We start from the raw sequence: 21,391 nt of genomic DNA on the forward strand, positions 1-21,391 counted from the left end.
AGTCCCAAATCATAATACAGAGACTTCTTTTTTTTTTTTTTAAAGATTTATTTATTTATTATATACACAGAAGAGGGTGCCAGATCTCATTACAGATGGTTGTGAGCCACCATGTGGGTGCTGGGAATTGAACTCAGGACCTCTGGAAGACCAGTTGGTGCTCTTAACCACTGAGCCATCTCTCCAGCCCCGAGAATTCTTATTACTTATGAATGCACAACCTTAGTTTATGCTCATTTCTGGCTTGCTTCTTTTCTTTAACTTAACCTGTTTCTCTTCATCTTTGTTTTACCTTGGGGCTTTTTACCTGTCTTTCATTCTGTATGTCCTACTCTGTGTCTGGCTGGCTAGCAGCAGCCTGGCTGGCTAGTCCCAGGAATCTCTCTCTCCTCCTCCCTCTCTTTCTCCCTCAGTCTCTCCTCTCATTATCTTTTCTCTGGAGCCGAGATTCCTCCTCCTATTTATTCTCTCTGCCTGCCAGCCCCACCTATCCCTCTGCTGCCTAGCTATTGGCCATTCAGCTTTTTATTAGAACAAGCAGGCGCCCTTAAGCAGGCAAGGTAAAACAGCAAGACATCTTCACATAGTTAAACAAATGCAGCATAAACAAATGTAACACACCTTTACATAGTTAAAATAATATTCTGCAACACTGGGTACTGGTCATCATGCGCTGCCCCCCTTGCATTTTGAGATAGGGTCTCTCATTGGCCTGGAACTCACCAGGGACACTAGTGAGACTGGCCCGTGAGCCAGAGGCTTACCTGCTTCACCCTCCCTTAGGCTAGCCATCACACCTAGCTTTTTTATGTCGATTCTAAGGATTAAACCCAGGTCCTCTGGGCAGGTGAGATGATTCAGTGAGTAAAGGCGTGTGCTATTAATCCGGACTATCTGAGTCCCCAGGACCGACATGGTGAAAGGAAAAATCCAACTCCTCCAGCTGTCCTCTGACTTACACATGCGCTATATAGTACATGCATCCCTACCCCTGATGAATAAACTAAGGTCTTCAAAAAAGAAAAAGTAAGTTGGTTGGTAGGTGTATAAGAATTCATTACTCTATTTCCTCTACTTTTTCTTCATTATTTTACTTCTGGAGACAGTCTCATGTAGCCCAGGCTGGCCTCAAACTTACCTGTATAGCCAAGAATGACTTGCACTTTTCTTTTTGACTGCATCTTCTGATCTTCCTGTCTCTGTCCCTGAAACGCTGTCATTACAGAGTGCACCACCACACTTCTGATCTTCCTGTCTCTGTCCCCCAAACGCTGTCATTACAGAGTGCACCACCACAACTTGCTTTACTTTACCTCCTGGCCTCATGCATGTCATGTGAGCACTCTGCCTGGCACCTGAGCTACATTCCCAGTCCTATTTTGATATTGTTGTAAGATTTTTTAAGTTTTTTTTTTTTAAGGCTAGAAAGATGGCTCAGTGATTAAGAATACTTCCTGCCTTTTCAGAGGGCCAGGGATCAGTTCCCAGCACCCATATAGGACAGCTCACAACCAAAATATCTCCAGTTATTCTAACCACCATGCCACCTGCATACACATGTTGCACATACATACAGTTATGGTGATATTTTATTTGTACTAAAATGTGATTTTAATTGTATGTTAATAAATAAAGTTGCCCAGGGGTCAGAGCTATTATAGCCATAGCAAAAGCTGGGCGTTGGTGGTGCACGCCTTCAATCCCAACACTTGGTAGGCAGAGCTAGGTAGATCTCTGTGTCTCTTGGCTTTCTTCTTTGCATTGGTTCTATGTTTCTTATTTAATAAGACGGTTGGTTACATCTACATACAGTCACATATGTGTACACATAAAATAATTTTACTTTTGCCAGGCAGTGGTGGCACATGCCTTCAATTCCAGCACTTGGGAGGCAGAGAAACAGATCTCTGTGAGTTCAAGGCCAGCCTTGTCTACAAAGTGAGTTCTAGGACAGCCAGGGCTGTTACACAGAGAACCCTGTCTCAAAACAAATTTGTTTGTTTGTTTGTTTGTTTTTTAATATATATATATATATATATATATATATTATTTTACAATACCATTCAGTTCTACATATCAGCCATGGGTTCCCCTATTCTCCCCCTCCCACGCCCTCCCCTTACCCCCAGCCTACCCTCCATTCCCACCTCTTCCAGAACAAGTCCTCCCCCGAGGACTGCGATCAACCTGGTAGACTCAGTCTAGGGAGGTCAAGTCCCTTCCTCCCAGACTGAGCCAAGTGTCCCTGCATAAGTTCCAGGTTTCAAACAGCCAACTCATGCAGTGAGCACAGGACTTGGTCCCACTGCCTAGTTGCCTCCCAAACTGATCAAGCCAATCAACTGTCTCACCTATTCAGAGGCCTGGTCCAGCTGGGGACCCCTCAGCCTTTGGTTCATAGTTCATGTGTTTCCATTCATTTGGCTATTTTTTTTCAATAATTGAGTAAAAATGAAATTTATTATATGCCACAGTCGTCCTAGGGACCTCCATGCTATATATATAGCCTCTATGGTTCTATGGGTTGTGGTCTGATTGTTCTTTATTTTATATCTAGAATCCACCTATGAGTGAGTACATACCATAACTGTCTTTCTGGGTTTGGGTTACCTCACTCAGGATGATTTTTTCTAGTTCCATCCATTTGCCTGCAAATTTCATGCTTTCATTGTTTTTCTCTGCTGAGTAGTACTCCATTGTGTATATGTACCACATTTTTTTCATCCATTCTTCCGTTGATGGGCATCTAGGTTGTTTCCAGGTTCTGGCTATTACAAATAGTGCTGCTATGAACATAGCTGAGCATGTATCTTTATGGTATGAATCAGCATTCCTTGGGTATATGCCCAAGAGTGGGATGGCTGGGTCTTGAGTTAGTTCGATTCCTAATTTTCTGAGAAACCGCCATACTGATTTCCACAGTGGTTGTACAAGTTTACATTCCCACCAACAGTGGAGGAGTGTTCCCTTTGCTCCACATCCTCTCCAACATTGGTTGTCATTGGTGTTTTTGATCGTAGCCATTCTGACAGGTGTAAGGTGGTATCTCAGAGTCGTTTTGATTTGCATTTCTCTGATGATTAAGGATGTTGAGCATTTCTTTAAATGTCTTTCAGCCATTTGTAGTTCTTGTTTTGTGAATTCTCTATTTAGCTCTTTAGCCCATTTTTTAATTGGACTGTTCAGTACTTTGATGTCTAGTTTCTTGAGTTCTTTATATATTGTGGAGATCAATCCTCTGTCAGATGTGGGGTTGGTGAAGATCTTTTCCCAATCTGTTGGCTGTCTTTTTGTCTTATTGACTGTGTCTTTTGCCCTGCAAAAGCTTCTCAGTTTCAAGAGGTCCCATTTATTAATTGTTGTGCTCAGGGTCTGTGCTCTTGGTGTTTTATTTAGGAAATGGTCTCCAGTGCCAATGTGTTCAAGAGTGCTTCCTATTTTCTTTTCTATTAAGTTTAGTGTAACTGGATTTATGTTTAGGTCTTTGATCCACTTGGACTTGAGTTTTGTGCATGGTGACAGATATGGATCTATTTGTAATCTTTTACATATTGACATCCAGTTATGCCAGCACCATTTGTTGAAGATACTTTCTTTGTTCCATTGTATAGTTTTGGCTCCTTTGTCAAAAACCAGGTGTTCATATGTGCATGGATTAATGTCAGGGTCTTCAATTCGATTCCATTGTTTGTTTGTTTTTGAGACAGGGTTTCTCTGTATAGTTTTGGTGCCTGTCCTGGATCTCGCTCTGTCAACCAAGCTGGCCTCGAACGCACAGAGATCCACCTAGCTCTGCCTCCCGAGTGCTGGGATTAAAGATGTGTGCCTCCATCGCCCAGCTCAAAACAAAATTTTTCTTTATTCTTTTTACTTATGTGTAGTTGTGTGTGTGTGCTTGTACGTGGGTCTGTGAATGTAAGTGTACTTGAGTGCAGGCATCTGATCCCCTGGAGCTTGAGTTACAGGTGATTATGAACTGCGGGATGTGCTTAAGAACCAAACTTGGGTCCTGTGGAAGAGCAGCAAGTACTCTTAACCACTGAGCCAGCTCTTTAAAAGAGAGAATAGCTGGAAAGTGGTGGCGCACGCCTTTAATCCCAGCACTCATGAGTCATAGGCAGGCTGATCTCTGTGAATTTGAGGCCAGCCTGGTCTACAGAGCAAGTTCCAGGACAGCCATAGCTACACAGAGAAACTCTGTCTCAAAAAAAAAAAAAAAAAAAAAAAAAAAAAAAAAAAAAAAACAGAGAGAGAGAGAGAGAGAGAGAGAGAGAGAGAGAGAGAGAGAGAGAGAGTAAACTAAAAGAAAATAATGGAACACCATTACTATTTCGAATATGACTTGGAAAACTAGGCATGGTAGTACACACATGGAATCCTACTCTCAGGAGTCTGAGGCAGGAGGATCCTTGAATTCCAGGCTAATCTGGACTACAATGTGAGACCCTGTTTGGGTTTTGTTTATTTTTGTAATGCCACATATAGTGGTGTAGACCAATAATCCCAGTACTTGGAAGATGGAGGCAAGATCAGGAGTTTAGGGTAAGCCTTAGCTATACAGTGAGTTGAAAGCCAGTCTGGGCTATGTGAGACTCTGCTCAACAAAAAAAGGGGGGTGGGGGGAGGTGGGGAATGGAAGACACATAAGCATTTGTCTTATCATTCTTTATTTCATGGCAACTAAATGTTTATATTAAGTTTTTCTGTACAGATTTAGAGCTAATAAATAAAAATGTACTAATAGTGCCGGAAAAATAATAGTTTTTTAATCCCAGTGAATCTCAGTGGATGGTAAAATAACTTGGTAAAAAGTTGGTGGGAAAGTTTGCGGTACAGGAATCAGGGTATCACCATCTGAAACTGGAAGAAGTGTGGGGCCTGACCTGGGCAGGGAGTTAGGAGAGCTGTCCAACCAGGAATATCTGTGCTCTGTGGAATTAGTGAAAAATAGGTCTTATAATGTGTTAAGTCACTGAAGTATGAGAGCAAGTCATGATAGAAGTTAGCTTACTATCAAAGTATACCATATATACATATTAAAACATGTAAAAGCCCAGAATCATACACATACACACATGCACAAACACATACTCATATATATCTAAAGATACGTTTTCAAACATATATTGACACATTTGAGTGTATGCTTATGCCCAAGAGAAGATTGAGATGAGGAATCAGGAGCTAAAAAAAAAAAAACTGGATCTAGTATCAACAATAATTAATCACTAAGGAATAAAAAAACATTTAAAAAGGAGACGTGTGTGTGTGTGTGTGTGTGTGTGTGTGTGTGTGTGTGTGTGTGTGCGCGCGCGTGTGCCCTCACTTCCCAGGGAGAGCCTGGGTTAGTCTGCTTGGAGTGTAATTACCTCTGCCTGGAGAAGAAGGAGCACACAGTGGTACTGGAAAGGAGAAATTGTCAGGGAGCCAGCCTGCAGAAACCCTCCACCTTGGTCACAAGACTACAGGCTTTTAAAGCCTGAGGATTTTCACCAAGTCAGACTCCTTTTCTGAGACTGGCCTCAAACTTGCAACCTGCCTGCCCCAGCCCCCTGAGGGCTAGGATTGCCGGCATGTACCAGCATGCCCAGCCTAACTGGTTTTTAAGCCACTAGAGTTTGTGGTAATCCATTACATCATCAACAGCAAACCAATACACTGCCTGATCTCCTAGGAGAATATGAAAAGAGTGACTGAGGGGTGAAGTGGGGGGCCATGGATTTCATGAAAGGCCTTACGATCACATTGGCTTTCACCTGTACCATAGCTTATTTGTTACTTATCTGAAATTAGCAATTTTCTATCCAACAATATGTTGGTAACAATGGGTTGTTTATAGGATTAAGGAACAATGTTTTGAAATGCTTAAGTATAAACCAGGTTAATTTTCTTTTTATACATTACATTTCCTTGTGGGCTCATACACATTCATTATCTTTGAATGTGTGTAATTGAATACTCAGCATGTACCGGCACCATACCCACAATGAGCTTGTGTTCACTGTAACCCCAAATATTTCTAACTGAAACTGCCACTCAGCTTCCATTCAGCCTAAGGTTTAGCCTCACCACCACTACCACCACCACTCCCAGCTCCCTCCAAATACACACCGGAACACCTGGCCTCTCCCATGGTCTCATGTGGCCTGGACAGATGGATTCAGTCTGGCCAGATCCATCTTCCCCTCCCAGGTCCTGTTTCCCCAGCTACCATCTTTGCATTAGTGAGTTCTGAGAAAAGCCTCTGCACCCTCGGAGAGCGGTGTGCTTCCTCTGCTCAGACTCTCATCATCCTTGTCTCTCTGCATCTCTCAGCTCTCCCCACTTCTCTGAGCTCTCAAACAGCTCCTCCCATAATCGTGAAAGTCCACACTCACAGGACAGCCAAGCCTCACCCAGGCAGCCTAAAGGCATGTAGGAAGGACAAGGGATACATTTTCTGTGGCTCTAGGACTCCTCAGATGATGAAATGGGGTCTAAAGGTATTAAGACAGTATGCCCAAAGCCAAGTGTGGTGGCTCACACTTGTTAATTCCAGCACTCAGGAAGCTGAGGCAGAAGAATTGCTCACATGTTCCAGGCCAGCTATGTAGCTAAAGATGACTTTGAATTCCACCTGTCAAGTGCTGGGATTACAGGCCAGGAGTGTGCCATCATACCCAGGTAGGTCTCAAATCTTACAATGAGGAAAATAGTTTTCAATTCCTTTGCATTGGCGTATTGACTGGGCAGTGTGACTAAGATGGAGCTGTGGGTTTGCAGAGAGGCAGTAGGTTCTCTAACATAGCCATTGCTACAGTTTCACAACAGGTAGAACTGGGCAAACCGATGCCATCTCTCAGTGCAATGAGGGGGCTGATCTGAAAGGCTAGGCTGAATTACGTTTAAACTTGGAGATTTCACCCAGCAGCTCCAGTAATGTTGCATAATGGCCACAAGGGGGCAGGCAACTTCTTCAGCCCCTACGTTTATAGCTGATGAAATGTAACTCAGAAAAGGAATACAACAGCTTCAAAGAGGAAAGGTGGCTGGGAGTCCAAGGAACACCACAGATGGCTCCGAGTGGGGACTGAGACAGGGCATCTGAAATTCCAGTATGAGGAAAAGAAAGCAGGAGTCCCAGAGCTATGGGGCACAGTAAGGAGAGGTCTGAGTCCAGAGCTATGGGGCTCGGTAAGGAGAGGTCTGAGTCCAGAGCTATGGGGCTTGGTAAGGAAACTGAGGTCACTGTAGAAATAGACCACTTTGAGAACAGGGGAGGAGGGGGTCTATAGGAGAGCCAGAGGCTGAACTGCTGTAGGATTTGGGGGTTGCAAAACTACTGAGGCCTTGGGGCTGGGGAGACAGGACAGTAGACACAATCAACTTGGCTGCCTTCCCTCCACAGGATGGAATTCTGAAAAGCAGATAATGGCTGTTTTGGGGAATACTTCTCCAACTCAGGAGGATCCCCTGAACAAAGATCCCTCCAGTAATCCAATTTCAGGGCCCTGGAAAGACAGGACAGTTACCTGGGACTCAAGGGTTAATCTCCAAGAAGTCACTTGGGTTTTTTTGTTTTTGTTTTGTTGGTTTGGGTTTTGGTTTTTGGAGACAGGGTTTCTCTGTGTAGCCCTGGCTGTCCTAGAACTTGCTCTGTAGACCAGACTAGTCTCAAACTCACAGAGATCCAACTGCCTCTGCCTCCCAAGTGCTGGGATTAAAGGCATGTGCCACCACCAGCTGGCTCTTTGTTTTTTGAGACTGGGTCTCACTATGTATATAGCTTTGTCTGGCCTGGAACTCATAGAGATCCACCTGCCTCTGCCTCCTGAGTGCAGGGCTTATTTGTTTAGGTATTACCACAGCCTTTGTGGTCCCCTTCTCTGGGCCTGCCTCTTCCCTGAGCCCCAGAAGGGCAATTTCCCTGAATTTCTTCTCTGGTGTAATTAGCTAGGGCCCTGGGATCCAACCCTACAGCCCTCCCAATTATCCCTCAAGTCAGGAGTCACGGGCTTGCCCTGAAGGACTTTCCATCTCTTCCCCCTGATGAGACCCAGGGACCACAGGACGTGTCTTTTCCTGCCACACTCCCACACCTAGCTCAGACAAGGGACTTCCTTGTGTCTCAACTTCAGAAAGGTATTCTTATGACCAAATGGTGGAAGGCTGGCCAGGATGAGGGAAGGGTGAGCACAGAGTCAGAGAGGACAAGATCATCCCACCATCTGAGAGTGTCCCCAGAACTCTGAGAACTCACTCTCCTTATTTCCAAACAACAGTGGAATGAGAGGCACATAAAAATGCAGACAGAGGCCTAAAGAGGGAACTGAGAAGACACTCAAGCTGAACTCCTGGCAGACAGATTTGGAAGCAGGAAACAGGGATGGGGCAGGCCAGGACCAGGGCCAGATAGGGGTCTGCAGTAAAGTGAGCCAAGCAGATTTGAGAGCCGAGGTGAAGGCCTCTGAGTTTCTCACTCGATTAAAGAGTATCATTACAGCACCAAACAGGGATGTAGCCACAGAAGTGAGATCCTTGAGAAAAAAAAAAAAGGAAAACATCATGTTTGAAAAGAACTTGAGAAAAGTATGACAGACATCTGCAGGAAGAGCGATGTGTTCCCTCTCGTAAAGGCAATGGCAAACAACAGGGACCCAAATACCCTCTATGCAGACCTATCACACACCAACCGGGACTGTACAGAGGAAGCACTCTTGGTGTATCATAAAAGGAAATCACATCACCCAGCAGGCAGGAAAGGGTTGGTCTCCCAACTCCAAAGGCATCTAGAAGGGCCAATCCATGGAAGTTTGGCCCCCAATGCCCCTCCTCAATTTTCCATTTTTTGTAAGAGGCATCCCAGGCTCCCAGGCTTTGGGTGAGGTGATTATTCCCCCATCTCTTCTTCAGCGATGTCCTAGAGGCCCTAGATTTCATAAAACTTCACCTTACCAGGGAGGGGCATGGAGATACCCTTACATCAGGAGCCACAGACTAGGTCTCTAGAGTCAATATCTCTATGGAAATAGCTCTAGGGACCCAATAATTGAGGGATAAATGCAGAGGCTCCCCAGGGACCGGAGAGAGAAGCCAGATTTCTGTGGTAAGTGATTTCAGTATAGCTTCTGTCTAGTCGGAGGTTGGGGGAAAAATTGAGGGAGGCTTGGGCCAAAAGTTGAATGAGCCACAAAGCACAAAAAGGTAAAAAGGCTTTTACAAGAAGGTCACATCATCCTGGCACTGTCCCCAGTACCAATGAGCCTCAACGCCCTGCTTGGCATTGCCATCCTCTGATAGCTCAGGTGGTCCACCTTGAAGCCCAGCTCCTGGGAGACTCCATGTCGCTGTTAAGCTCCCTAGCGTGGTGGATGTCATGTCCACCTCAGTCCTGGCCCTATCTTCACTGGGTATAACCTTTGCCCAGTCAATCTCAGGACAGGAAAGCCCAGGGGGTCCTTGTTCATCCAGCTCTCTGGGAGCCACAGTGTCCAAGAAACTGCCGATAGAGACACTGTCTAGCCGGTCGGTTGAGCTGGTATCTGGCAGGCTGTCCCAGCTTCCCCGCCTTGAGCGGCCTGGGCTTCCACCTGTCAGGCTATATTGACTGCTGGTGAGGCTGCTACAATGGCTGGTCAGTGTTCCCCGCTCCTCCAGCAGCCAACGAACTGCCTCAATACCCTCATTCAAGGTCACCAGCTGCTGCAGGATCTTCACATCAATAGCTCGAAGGTAAGCCTGGAGAAGTGAGAAAAGGAATTAGTTCCAGGTTCTAGGCTATGAGTTTCCCAAACCTTGTAGTCCAGCCAGCCATGCTTCACTTTTTAAAAACATAGACAGACAGGTGGAGGTGGCGCTCGCCTTTAATCCCAGCACTTGGGAGGCAGAGGCAGACGAATCTCTGTGAGTTCAAGGCCAGCCTGGTCTACAGAGCTAGTTCTAGGACAGCCAAGCCAGGGCTACACAGAGAAATGCTGTCTCAAAAACAAACAAAACAACAACAACAAATTATTCACTTTACAGCATGGGAGCAAGGATTTTGAAATGTGGTCCACTGTGTATTTTCTACAGTGGGGTCTTAGTAGATGTTAAATATTAAAATATGTGACTAGGGGGCTGCACATGTGGCTCAGTGGAGTGAACACTTGCCTAGGAGGCACTAAGCCCTGGGTTCCCTAGCACCCAATAAACTAGGTGTGGTGATGCACATTTGTAATCCAGGCACTTAGGAGATGGAAGCAGGAGAGTCAGAAGTTCAAGGTCATTCTCAGCTATGTCAGCAGTTCAAGGTTAGCCTGAGCTTCATGAGACCCTGTTTCAAAATTAATGAAATAAAATAAGACAAGACTTGTGGAATATTCTTTTACACTGTGTGAATATATGTCACTGTGATTGGGTTAATAAAGAAGCTGACTGGCCAATAGCTGGACAGGTAGAGGCTAGGTGGGACTTGAGACAAAAGAAGAGCATGAAGAAGGAGAGTAGTATCAGAATTGAGAGGAGACTCAGAGAGAAGGAGATGAACTTGCTGTGCTGAGAAAAGGTACCAAGCCACGTGGCAAAGCATAGATAAGAAATATGGGTTAGTTTAAAATGTAAGAGTTAGCTGATAACAAGCCTGAACTATTGGCCTATCATTTATAATTAATAATAAGTCTCTGAATGGTTATGGAGTGGCTGCTGAGACACAGAGAAACTCTACCTACAAAGACTGGTTGTGATGGCTTATGCCTATAACTCTAGCACTTAAGAGGCTGAGGAAATACTTGGGAGGCAGAGACAGGCAGATCTCTGAGTTCAAGGCCAGCCTGGTCAATAGTGTTCCAGGTTAGCCAGGGCTACACAGTGAAACCCTGTCTTCAAAACAAAACAAAACAAAAATCAAAGAAGCAGACAAAAAAAGCTGAGGTAGGAGGAACAAGAATTTGAGGCCAGGGACTAAAGAGATGCCTCATTAGTTGTTTGCTGCTCTCACAGAGGACTGGAGTTTGATTCCAGTGCTCATATGAAGTGGCTTGCAACTTCCTATAAACTACAGCTCCCAAAAAATCCAGTTCCCTCTTCGGACCTTTATAGGCACAAACGTGCATATGAATATAAATAAAAATAATAAACACTTTCAAAACTTTAAAGGAATTTGAGGCTAGCATGAGATCTCTTTTCAAAAACTAACAAATCCAGGCCGAGCCCCACGTAGCCTACCTTTAATCACAGTACTTTCAAAGCAGAAGCAGGCAGATCTTTGTGAGTTCGAGATCAGCCTGATCAACATAGGGAGTTCTAGGTCAGCCAGAGCTACATAGTGAGACCCTGTCTCCAAAAAAAAAAAAAACAAAAAAAAACAAAAAAAAAAAAACAAGAAAAAAAAACCAACAGCCGGGCAGTGGTGGCACACTCCTTTAATTCCAGCACTCAGGAGGCAGAGCCAGGTAGATCTCTGTGAGTTCGAGGACAGCCTGGGCTACCAAGTGAGTTCCAGGAAAGGCACAAAGCTACACAGAGAAACCCTGTCTCAAAAAACAAAAAAGAAAAACTAACAAATCCAGAGTTAGGGTTAATGCAGAGTACCTGCCTAGCAACACACACACACACACACACACACACACACACACACACACACAAATCCAAAATCCATTCTGACTGGGCTTCAAATTTCCTACTCAAGGTAAACTGTTGGGAGATATTTGATCACACTGTGAACCCTGAATTTGCATTTGCATTGATTTAAATAAAAGCAACCTTGGGTCAGGAGACTTAGTTAGCAACTAGTTGACAGAGGGCATCCGGGAGAGATAGAGAGACATTGGAAGCAGTAGGGAGGGATTTGGAGTGCCACAGCTTTTGGGGGGTTGGCAGAGCAGAAGCACAGGTCTTTCGGAGATGCCAGCAGGGAAAGATTAGCTAGTTGTGACCCAGCCTCTCTGAGCTAGGTTTTCACCCCAGCCTTTGAATCTTAAGTTTGATTTATAAATAGAATGATAGAGATTTAATTAAGGTTTAGCGGCAGCAACAGCTAGTGCCTGCGGGAACAGAATCCCCACCAGGCTGTGGTCTGAGCCGCCAGGCGGCTGCTAGAGAAGCAGGCTGTGGAGTCGCAATTGCTGGCTGAAACAGCAATAGATTAGGGCCCAGCCACTGTGCCGAGTTAAAGCAACAGTAAAGTATTAAATCAATCCAGACTCCCCAGTATGACTTAGAAACCAAAGGCTGCCTAGTAAGGTGTCAGCTGGGAAACAGTGGTCAAAAGGAGATGATGGGCTCTGAGGAAGCAAGAGGGCACTACGTTGGTTCCCTGTTCCCTAAAGATTGGTGACAAGGCCCAAGGGAAGAAGGGCTAGGCAGAGCTCGGGGTCAGAATCCCAATGGCTGGGCATTTGGGGCCTCCAGTCTCCCGGAAGTTAAGTGTGACCTACAATGTTATCTCCAGGGTCCCTCCCAGCTCAAGTGTACTGAGTTAACCTTTCTCAAGCACAAGTCTGAACCTGCCCCTGAGCTTTGCAGTGTTCAGAGAGAATAAACATAGCAGCATCTGCATTCAAAAGCCTGTTATAATATGACCCTTGTCCATCTCTCTAGCCTCAAGTCTAGACACTTCTTTGTGAATCAAGACCTTGCCACAACATTGGTTGTTATCATTTTTGTTTTGCTTGGTTTTTGAGGCAGGTTTCACTATATACCCCTGGCTGGCCTGGAACTCAATATGTATGCCAGGCTGGCCTCAAACTCAGAGGGATCTGTTTGCCCCTGCCTCCTGAATTCTGGGATTAAAGGATTGTGCCACCATACCCAGTACATTATTGCTTTTACGTTTAGATTTATTTTTTTTTTAACTTGTTTTTTTTTTTTTTTTCAAGACAAGGTTTCTCTGTGTAGTTTTGGTGCCTGTTCTGGAGCTCACTCTGTAGACCAGGCTGGCCTCGAACTCACAGAGATCCTCCTGGCTCTGCCTCCAGAGTGCTGGGATTAAAGGTGTACGCCACCACTGCCTGACTGATGTTTATTTACTTTAACTTTTAACCACATTAATACATTCATATAGAAATGGGCCTGGTGGCACAGGTTTGTAATCCCAGCTACTGAAGAGGTAGGGGCAGGATTGCAAATTCAAGGACATCCCAGACAACTGTTTTGTCTCAAAATAAAAGAAGGACTTGGAAGGCCAGCAAGATGGCTTAGCAGGTAAGAGCACTTGCCTCTGCCTTCCCAGTGCTAGGACTAAAGATGTGTGCCACAATGCATGGCTTCACTTCTTCTTGAAGAAGACCAGGGTTCGGTTCCCAGTACCCACGTGGTAGCTCATAACAATCCTTAACTCCAGTTCCAGGGGATATGAAGCCCTCTTGTGATCTGTGCAGGCACCAGTCATGCATGCGATCCACATGTATACATAAACAGGCAAAACACTCAAACATAGAAAAAAGGTAATAAATCTGTAATTAAAAAAAAAAAATTCCATGTGGCAAATGGTAGAGAAAACAATTGCTACTGAGAATTGTTGAGTATCTGCAGGGCTATAACCCAAACCTAGATGAGAAACATGAGCTAAGACTGGTTAGGCTGGACTTGACCCCTGGGGAGAAGCATCCCAGCTGGAGGATGTACTGTCCTCCCGTTCTAAGTGGGGAACACCTGATACCACATCAGCTCTTCTGGGAGGCAGGCCCTCGTTCCAGCATTTTTCCTCTTGAATTTCTAATCCTGCTGCCTTACCTCTAGTGTGCTGAGATTACAGCCATGCACACCACACCCAGCTTTATGTGGTGCTCAGGATTCAAGTCAGGGCTTTATGCATAAGGCAAGTAAACACAATACATCTGAGCACATCCCTGGCCCCCAACAGCATTTCTCTTCCTGTACAAGCTTCAGTCTGTCTCCTCCTTCCGTACCCCAGGTCATCAGCTCCCTGAGAGTAGTTCCTGCCCAACTCATTTCAGGTTTTCTGCCGAAGGCTGCACAGAACACCTTTCGTTCAGTTCTGTGCTTCTCAAGAAGCTGAGTTGTACTGTGTTGCTTAGGAAACCAACCCGAGCACCAGATTCTTTAATCCTGCGACAGTGGGATTCCCTGACTATGACAGCACCATCCCCCCAAGAATAGAAGCAAAAGGCTTCCTCACCAGAAAAAGAAACACTCATTTCATACCATCTCTTTGGAAACAGAGCAGAAGATAAATAGAGGCCACCCAGTGCTTTTCCCTGGAGGCTCCCTTCCCTTCCCCATATGTAGATTAGATTCTGCCCAGCCCAGGTGTCCCGGGCAGGGCTCCCTCTTTGCTCAACCCAAATCAGGCCTCAGGTTAAAAGCCTGAAGACCAGTTTCTAGATCCCTGGTAATGTTGGGATTAACTATCGTCACTAAAATAAAAGTTCTTAACAGTTGTCTAGTTCCACAATGACTCCCTTGTTTCCTTTGTCAAAGGACAAAAAGACCATAAGAACACGGAAGAGACAGGACCCTCCCTAACACCAGAAAACACATCACAAGTGGAGACAAAATCTGAATTCATGTCTTGCCCCATTCCTTGCCTCATGCTTTCTCACAAACTGCTCTGCGGAGGTGGCTTCTCATAGCAACAGCTCTTTGGGTGGACAGGGAGGTCGTCCTTGCTTGCCATTCCCACACATCCACCAGACTGGCTCTTCACTCAACTTCAGACTAGGGGAACAAAGCAAGAGTAGGAAGCCCAAAGTAGGCTGACCTTGGCCTGAAGGGCAAGCCTCTGCTCCTCCACGAGGAGAGCAGAGAGAGAGGGACAGCTGAAGGACAGGCCTTAGAGGGCTTTGGTCAGTTCTGCCTTCCTGGCCCCAGATCTCCTGCCCTGCCCTTGTGCTTCTAATCCAGCAGTTGGAGCAGAGGACCAGTGCAATCCTGGCCGGAGGAAGGGAAAGGATCCTGACATGGACCTTCTTCTGGCCTCTAAAACACTGTTCATGGGAAGCCTCAGACCCCAGGTCAGATAGGCCAAAAGTTAAAAGAGTTGAAAGCAGAAGTTAAATGTACTCCGCTAAAGTTTATAAAGAACAAGAGTCAGAGGTTAGGCCCGCCTCCAAGCAAGCCCACAGACATTTGAAACTTTTCTCCTTTCAATGACATGAAATGTGCTTAAAGTATCGGGCACAAAGCAGGTTTTCATGATAAATGTGGTCAAGTGATCTGGGCTCAAATCTTGACTTTACTTTTGGAGGGTTTGTGGGCAACTGCTTACATTCATGGATAAAATAGCACTTTTCTAGCTGAGCGTGAAGGGGAGAGCATGCAGGAGTAGGTACAGCTCACTGCAGAGCACTCACCTAGGGTGTGCAAAGCCCAGGTTCAGCACCTCAGAGGGGGAAAATGCCACCAGAGAGACGACTTAGCAGTCAGGAGCATTTGTTCTTGCAGAGGATCCGGGTAGGTTCCCAGAACCCACACACTGGCTCACAACCATCCCTAACTCCAGTTCCAAGGGATTTGATGCTCTCCAACCTCCATGGGCAACAGGCATGCATGTGGTACACACACATTCACACAGGCAAAATATTCCTACACATAAAGTTTCTTAAAATTCTTTTAAAAAGAAAAATACGGGCTAGAGAGATGGCTCAGCGGTTAAAAGCACTGACTGTTCTTCCAGAGGTCCTGAGTTCAATTCCCAGCAACCACATGGTGGCTCACAACCATCCATAATGAGATCTGGCGCCCTCTTCTGGCATGTAGGCAGAACACCGTATACATAATAAATCTTTAAAAAAAAGGAAAAAAAAAATACCATGTATCATGCCGGACATTGATACGTGGCTTATATTCTCAGTATAATTTAATTTCTAGCTGGGTATGGCGGCATTCGCTCATAATCCCAGCCAGCACTCAGGAGACAAGAGGAATATGTGTTTGGGGCCCAGCCTGAGCTACATAGTGAGCCCATGTCTCAAAACAAAACTTAGTTTTCAAAGGACAAACTAGGTAGGCTCTCCTCTCTATGCCTGAGCAGTATGTACAATGAGGCAAACCTGGCCTCTTTCAGAGGTAAGTACAGTCACAGCCCTGCTCTGGAGAACTTGGCATCCAACTACAACCAACAAGGCCAAGCACACACTTGGCATTCATACCCTGCCCCCAGGGATCCTCTCTGACCACGCATCCCAGGAGGCTCAGCATAGAATGAGAGCCCTGGGCTGGCCTTGGAGGTCTCTCCCTTCCACCCTTCCAGGTCTGCTTGACCTAAGGTTGGGCACACAGTGGGACCCCAGGAAGACTTATTAACTGGAGCAGTCACTGTGGGCTTCTGGTTCTGAGCCCACGCTTAGCTGGCAATTCCTCAGTGGCAGGTGTAATTCATCTGTTTCACCGGAACCAGGGCCCTGCGGGGCCCGGCTGCCCTTTTGGCTCAGAATCTAGACCAACAGCTCCAGGGAAGGCGGGGTGCTGCTGTTTCCTTCTCCCCAAGAAGATTCAGGTGAGACCCTGGGAGTCTGACTCCCGGGTGAAGGGCCAGCTCGGACTGTATTGGTACTCTGTCTCTGTTAAGGTCTTAGAATGTTTAATACCATGACGGTGGGATGCTTACAAAGGGGACATGTTTTAGTGTACCCCTAATGCAGGCAGTTTCAGCAAGTATTACCTCACCAAAGCGCTTTCCCCCGCTCCCCTGAATCCTGACTTGAACACCCTGGGGCCTTAGGAAGAAACCTTTCCCTAGTTTGCCTGAGAAGTGGAAACCCACTTCTCCTTATAATGGTGTATGAGCAAATTGGTGGGCCCGGGTGCCGATGGGAAGAATTTGCTCTGAACTAAGTTTTTGTTGTTGTTTTTTTTTTTTTTTTACTGCTTAGCCTCCTTCCTCCGGATTATTGGGCAGGGAAAAGTTCCAAGAGCTGTGCCTCCTACTTCCAGTTCTCAGGATCTATCAACCCTTCACTCACCCTTGGGAGTGAGAGGTCATGAGGTAATGAGACATCACTTCTCTTCACTTTTATCCCAGGGTATATGGATTGAACTGGGAGGGACCCTCCTCGGCAGACTAACTCCGGGAACCTGAGCCTGTCCCTACAAACGGCCTTATGCTGAGGACCCTGTCCCTGTCTCCGTGGCCTGTAGCACCCACACTCACCAGCTCCATCTTCAGCTCCATAATCTTGTCCCCCAGGCCGTGGCCGGTGCTGGGCGCCCCCGGGAGCAGCAGGTCCCCAGAGGTCCCCATCTCCCACTCGCCTCGAAGCCCGCGGAGCAGCCCTTCGGGGGTCTTCCTGCCCACCTTGCCCTCCACGTCTCGCAAGTCAGGCGCCTGGGACTCCGCGGTCCCCTCCATGTGGGCCCAAGCCACAGCAAGGCTGGGCGACCAGACGCAGAGGTCCAGTTCCCTAGGGTCCTCCCTTCTCTGCTGCGAACAGAGCGAAACCGGTGGGTCCCCGCCTGCGCCGCGCTGGGGGCAGGAGGAGGGCGCCGTAACGCTCAGAAAAGCCGCGCAGTCGGGTAGAGAAAAATACCGAGTGTTGCGCACACAACTTCTAGTCCTGGATGGCAGGAGTTAGAACTGAAAACCTCAAAGGGAGCTCAGTGCTTTCTCCCTACGTTGACACCTGCTAAGCGCACAGCAGGAAGCTAATAAATGTTTGCTGAACCAAAAGTAGAAAGCCTCAGTCAGAGCTAACACTGCTGCAGAGGGTTTGGAAGTCTCTCTGCTAATAGCTGTGTCTGTTACGTGGGCTAGAATATAGCTGCTCAGCTCACAGACACCTCCCAGCGCCTAGAAATCAGACTGAAGGAGTGATAGGAGGTCAGTCGCCCTGGCCAATGAGAAGAAAACATTATTAAAATTGAAGGGAGACATACAGTCTTGATCCTGAGCTTACATGGGCTTACAAAAGAGGTGCTTCTTAAGCCTAAGTATGGGGTATCTGAAAACGTTGTGAAGTTAGGGCCTGAGATTCTGCATTGCCTTTTTTTTTTTTTTTTTTTTTTTTTTTTTTTTTTTTTTTTTTACCGAGAGGGTCTCACTGTGTGGTTCCGTCTGGCTTGGAACTTGCTATGTAAAGTAGGCTGACCTTGAAACTCACAGAGATCCACCTCCCACTACCTCAGCAGTACAGGGATTAAAGTCCTTTTAAAGATTTATTTTCTATTTTAATTACATGTGAGTTCACGTGAGTCGAGGGTGTGTGCACATGAGTACAGATGCCTAGATGCCACAGGAGGGCATCAGATCCCTGGAAGATGGATTTCACAGTTGTGAGCTGTGCAAAACGGGTGCTAGGAACTGAACCCAGGTCCTCTCTAAGAACAGTGTGTGTTATTACCTGGGAGCCATCTCCAGCTCTAAGAGTTTGCATTTTTTTCTTTTCTTTCTTTCTTTCTTTTTTTTTTTTTTTTTTTTTTTTTTTTTTTTTTTTTTTTGGTTCTTTGAGACAGGGTTTCTCTGTGTAGTTTTGGTGACTGTTCTGGATCTCGCTCTGTAGACCAGGCTGGCCGCAAACTCAGAGATCCGCCTGTCTCTGCCTCCAGAGTGCTAGGATTAAAAGTGTGTGCCAGATGAGAGTTTGCGTTTCTAAGAAGCTACAGTGGTTGTGTTGTTGTTTTTTTATGGCCCCACAGTCATCCAGCTACACAGCCAGCCATGGAGTAAGAGTGAAAGTAAGATAAACAGAAGAAAAGGAAAAAACCTAGAGGCAAAAGATAGAGGGGATAGGCTGGGCGGTGGTGGCACACGCCTTTAATCCCAGCACTCGGGAGGCAGAGGCAGGCGGATCTCTGTGAGTTCGAGGCCAGCCTGGTCTCCAAAGCGAGTTCCAGGAAAGGCGCAAAGCTACACAGAGAAACCCTGTCTTGAAAAACAAAAAAAAAAAAAAAAAAAAAAAAAAAAAGATAGAGGGCATAATTAGTTAAGAAAAGCTGGCAAGAAGCAAACCAAGCTAATGCCAGGCATTTATAATTAAGAATAAGCCTCTGTGTGTGATTTATTTGGGAGCTGAGTGGCAGGCCCCCAAAGAGCTAAGAGAAAAGAGCAAAAGCAAACAACAACAGCAATGGCCATGCTACTGCTCTGAGGACCACACTGAGGAACAACAAGGATGTATTTCTAAGCTGTTTGGACTTAATTCTACAGGTAAGGAGGGTTCATGAAAATCTGTTTTGTTCTGTTTGGGATTTTAATCCAAGTGCTTCCAGCCTACCATTACAGAAAGATTTACAATGAAAAAGTACCTCTTCCAGCTGGGCGGTGGTGGTGCATGCCTTTAATACCAGCACTCGGGAGGCAGAGGCAGGCGGATCTCTGTGAGTTCAAGGCCAACCTGGGCTACAGCGTGAGTTCCAGGAAAGACACAAAGCTACACAGAGAAACCCTGTCTCGAAAAAAACAAACAAACAACCAAACAAAAAAAGTACCTCTTCCCTCTACTCTTTCACACCTCTGGGCCCACTTCCAAAGGCAACCTACTTTCCCTTTGCTGTTGTAGTGTGTGTGTGTGTGTGTGTGTGTGTGTGTGTGTGCGCGTGTGTAAAACTACTCATAATTCTAGACTTTATTTTACTACATGTATGTGTCTCTGTGTGGAAATATACACATATAAGCACAGGTAACCCCACCCCGGGTCAGAAGGATCTTGGATCCCCTGGAGTTGGAAATGGCAGTTGTGAGCCGTCTGATACAGGTGTAGGAACCAAACTCACGTTCTACTGTAAGAGCATTATGTGCTCTGAACTGATAAGCCATCTCTCCAGTCCAGCCATCCATAAGTCTAACCCATCTCCTACCACTGGTTCTAAATTTATTACTTATCATTATTATTATTATTTTGGTTTTGGTTTATTAAGACACGGTTTCTCTGTGTATCCCTTGGCTATCCTGCAACTCACTCTGTAAACCAGGCTGGCCTTGAACTCAAGAGATCCACCTGCCTCTGCCTTCCAAGTGCTGGGATTAAAGGCATGTATTATCATGCCGGACTAAATTTAAATATTATATACTGACTTCCTAAAATATATGGATGATGTTTTTTTGAGGCAGGGTTTCTTGATGGCCTCGAATTCAGTGATCCATCTGCTTATGCCTCTCTAATGCTCAGATTAAAGGCTTGTGCCACTAACCCAGGCTCAAATATATGGACTTGTTTTTCTTTGAGACACAGTCTCATATAGCCCAGGCTGGCCTCAGTTGTGTAGCTGAAGAGGACCTTGAACCTGATCCTGCCTGTTGCTCCCAAGTATTGGAATCACAGATATTCACCATCCTATCTTACCTCTCCTTAGCATTACTCCACCCATGGTTTTTGTGATGGTTTAAATGAGAATGACCCCCACAGGCTTATATGTTTGAAATCTTGGTTCTCAATTAGTGGAAGTATTTGGGAAGGATTAAGAGGTGTGCCTTATTGGAGAAGGTGTGTCATTGGGGATCGACCTTGGGGTTTCAAAATGGCCAAGCCATTCCCAGTTAGTTCTCTCTGCTTTGTGCTTTGTAGATGGAGATGGTATCTGAGCTCTCAGCTTCTGGTCCAGAACAATGTGTGCCTGCCTGCTTGCCTGTTGCCATGCCCCACCACCATGATGGTCATGGATTCTAACCTTCTGGAACAGTGAACCTCAATGTAAATGCTTCTCTTATAAGTTGCCTTAGTCATAGAGTTTTGTCACAGCAATTGAAAAGTAACTAAGTTTTTAACTAGAAACTGACAAAATATCTGCCTTTTTTGAAAAATTACTGTGGACTTCCCCTCCCCCCCTTTTTTTTTGTGTGTGTGGAGTGATATTTCTAGACAGGGTTTCCTCTTGTGTATCCCTGGCTGTCCTGGATTTCACTCTGTAGACCAGGCTGGCCTCAAACTCAGGGATCTGCCTGCCTCTACCTCCCAAGTTCTGGGATTAAAGGTGTGCACTGCCACTGCCCAGTTACTCTGGACTTTTCAAGGATCAAAGAAAATTGGAGAAGCAAAACTCTGATCAAGGAGGCTAGCTAAAAACAAAAACAAAAACAAACAAAAAAAAACTGAAAGTACTTCAAGTGGCTTGTTAGAGAGAATTTGATCATAACAGGCATAAGTAAAAGAATTGGGCAACTGATTAATTCATTCATTTCAAATGGTATTCAATATTGTTCAAAAACAACAAATTATTTCAACTATTATGAAAGTTGATTTCAACTAACATCACTGGAAAAAAACAGCTACATGGCCTGATGCAATTTACCAAACAAGGGGACCCAAAGGAGGTCTGAGAGCAAGTGGAGATGATGCCAGTAGCTGTGGGATTGTGGGTCCTATGGAGAGATGCAGCAGGCAGGTAGACACAGGAGAGTCTGAAGCTCAGGAGAGAAATGAGGACAACACATGTGAGTTTGAGAATCTGGACAGTGTAGGTGGAGTTTCTTGTCAGGACTGCCAGCTCCCAAATAACCACACAGAGACTTGTTATTACAAAAGCTCGGTTGATAGCTTAG

General features: G+C 45.7%; 1 protein-coding gene across 1 annotated transcript; it reads right to left on the bottom strand.

The window, feature by feature from the left end:
- Positions 1–9,178: 9,178 nt before the first annotated feature.
- Positions 9,179–17,430, bottom strand: Lurap1 (leucine rich adaptor protein 1). The gene is made up of 2 exons (XM_028889469.2): positions 17,069–17,430; positions 9,179–9,717 (listed from the first exon to the last, which is right to left on the bottom strand). Exons 1-2 carry the CDS (start codon positions 17,264–17,266, stop codon positions 9,196–9,198), a joined length of 720 nt encoding a protein of 239 aa, XP_028745302.1. The 5' UTR covers positions 17,267–17,430; the 3' UTR covers positions 9,179–9,195.
- Between the last annotated feature and the right edge of the window lie 3,961 nt (positions 17,431–21,391).

This window comes from Peromyscus leucopus, chromosome 2 (assembly GCF_004664715.2).
Source record: "Peromyscus leucopus breed LL Stock chromosome 2, UCI_PerLeu_2.1, whole genome shotgun sequence".
Classification (NCBI taxonomy): domain Eukaryota; kingdom Metazoa; phylum Chordata; class Mammalia; order Rodentia; family Cricetidae; genus Peromyscus; species Peromyscus leucopus.

Excerpts from the sequence above, each read along its gene's own strand:
- Lurap1 (XM_028889469.2), bottom strand. The coding sequence starts at position 17,266 with ATGGAGGGGACCGCGGAGTCCCAGGCGCCTGACTTGCGAGACGTGGAG. Across the intron at positions 9,718-17,068 it reads TGGAGCTGAAGATGGAGCTG|GCTTACCTTCGAGCTATTGA; the intron begins GTGAGTGTGGGT and ends TCACTTCTCCAG.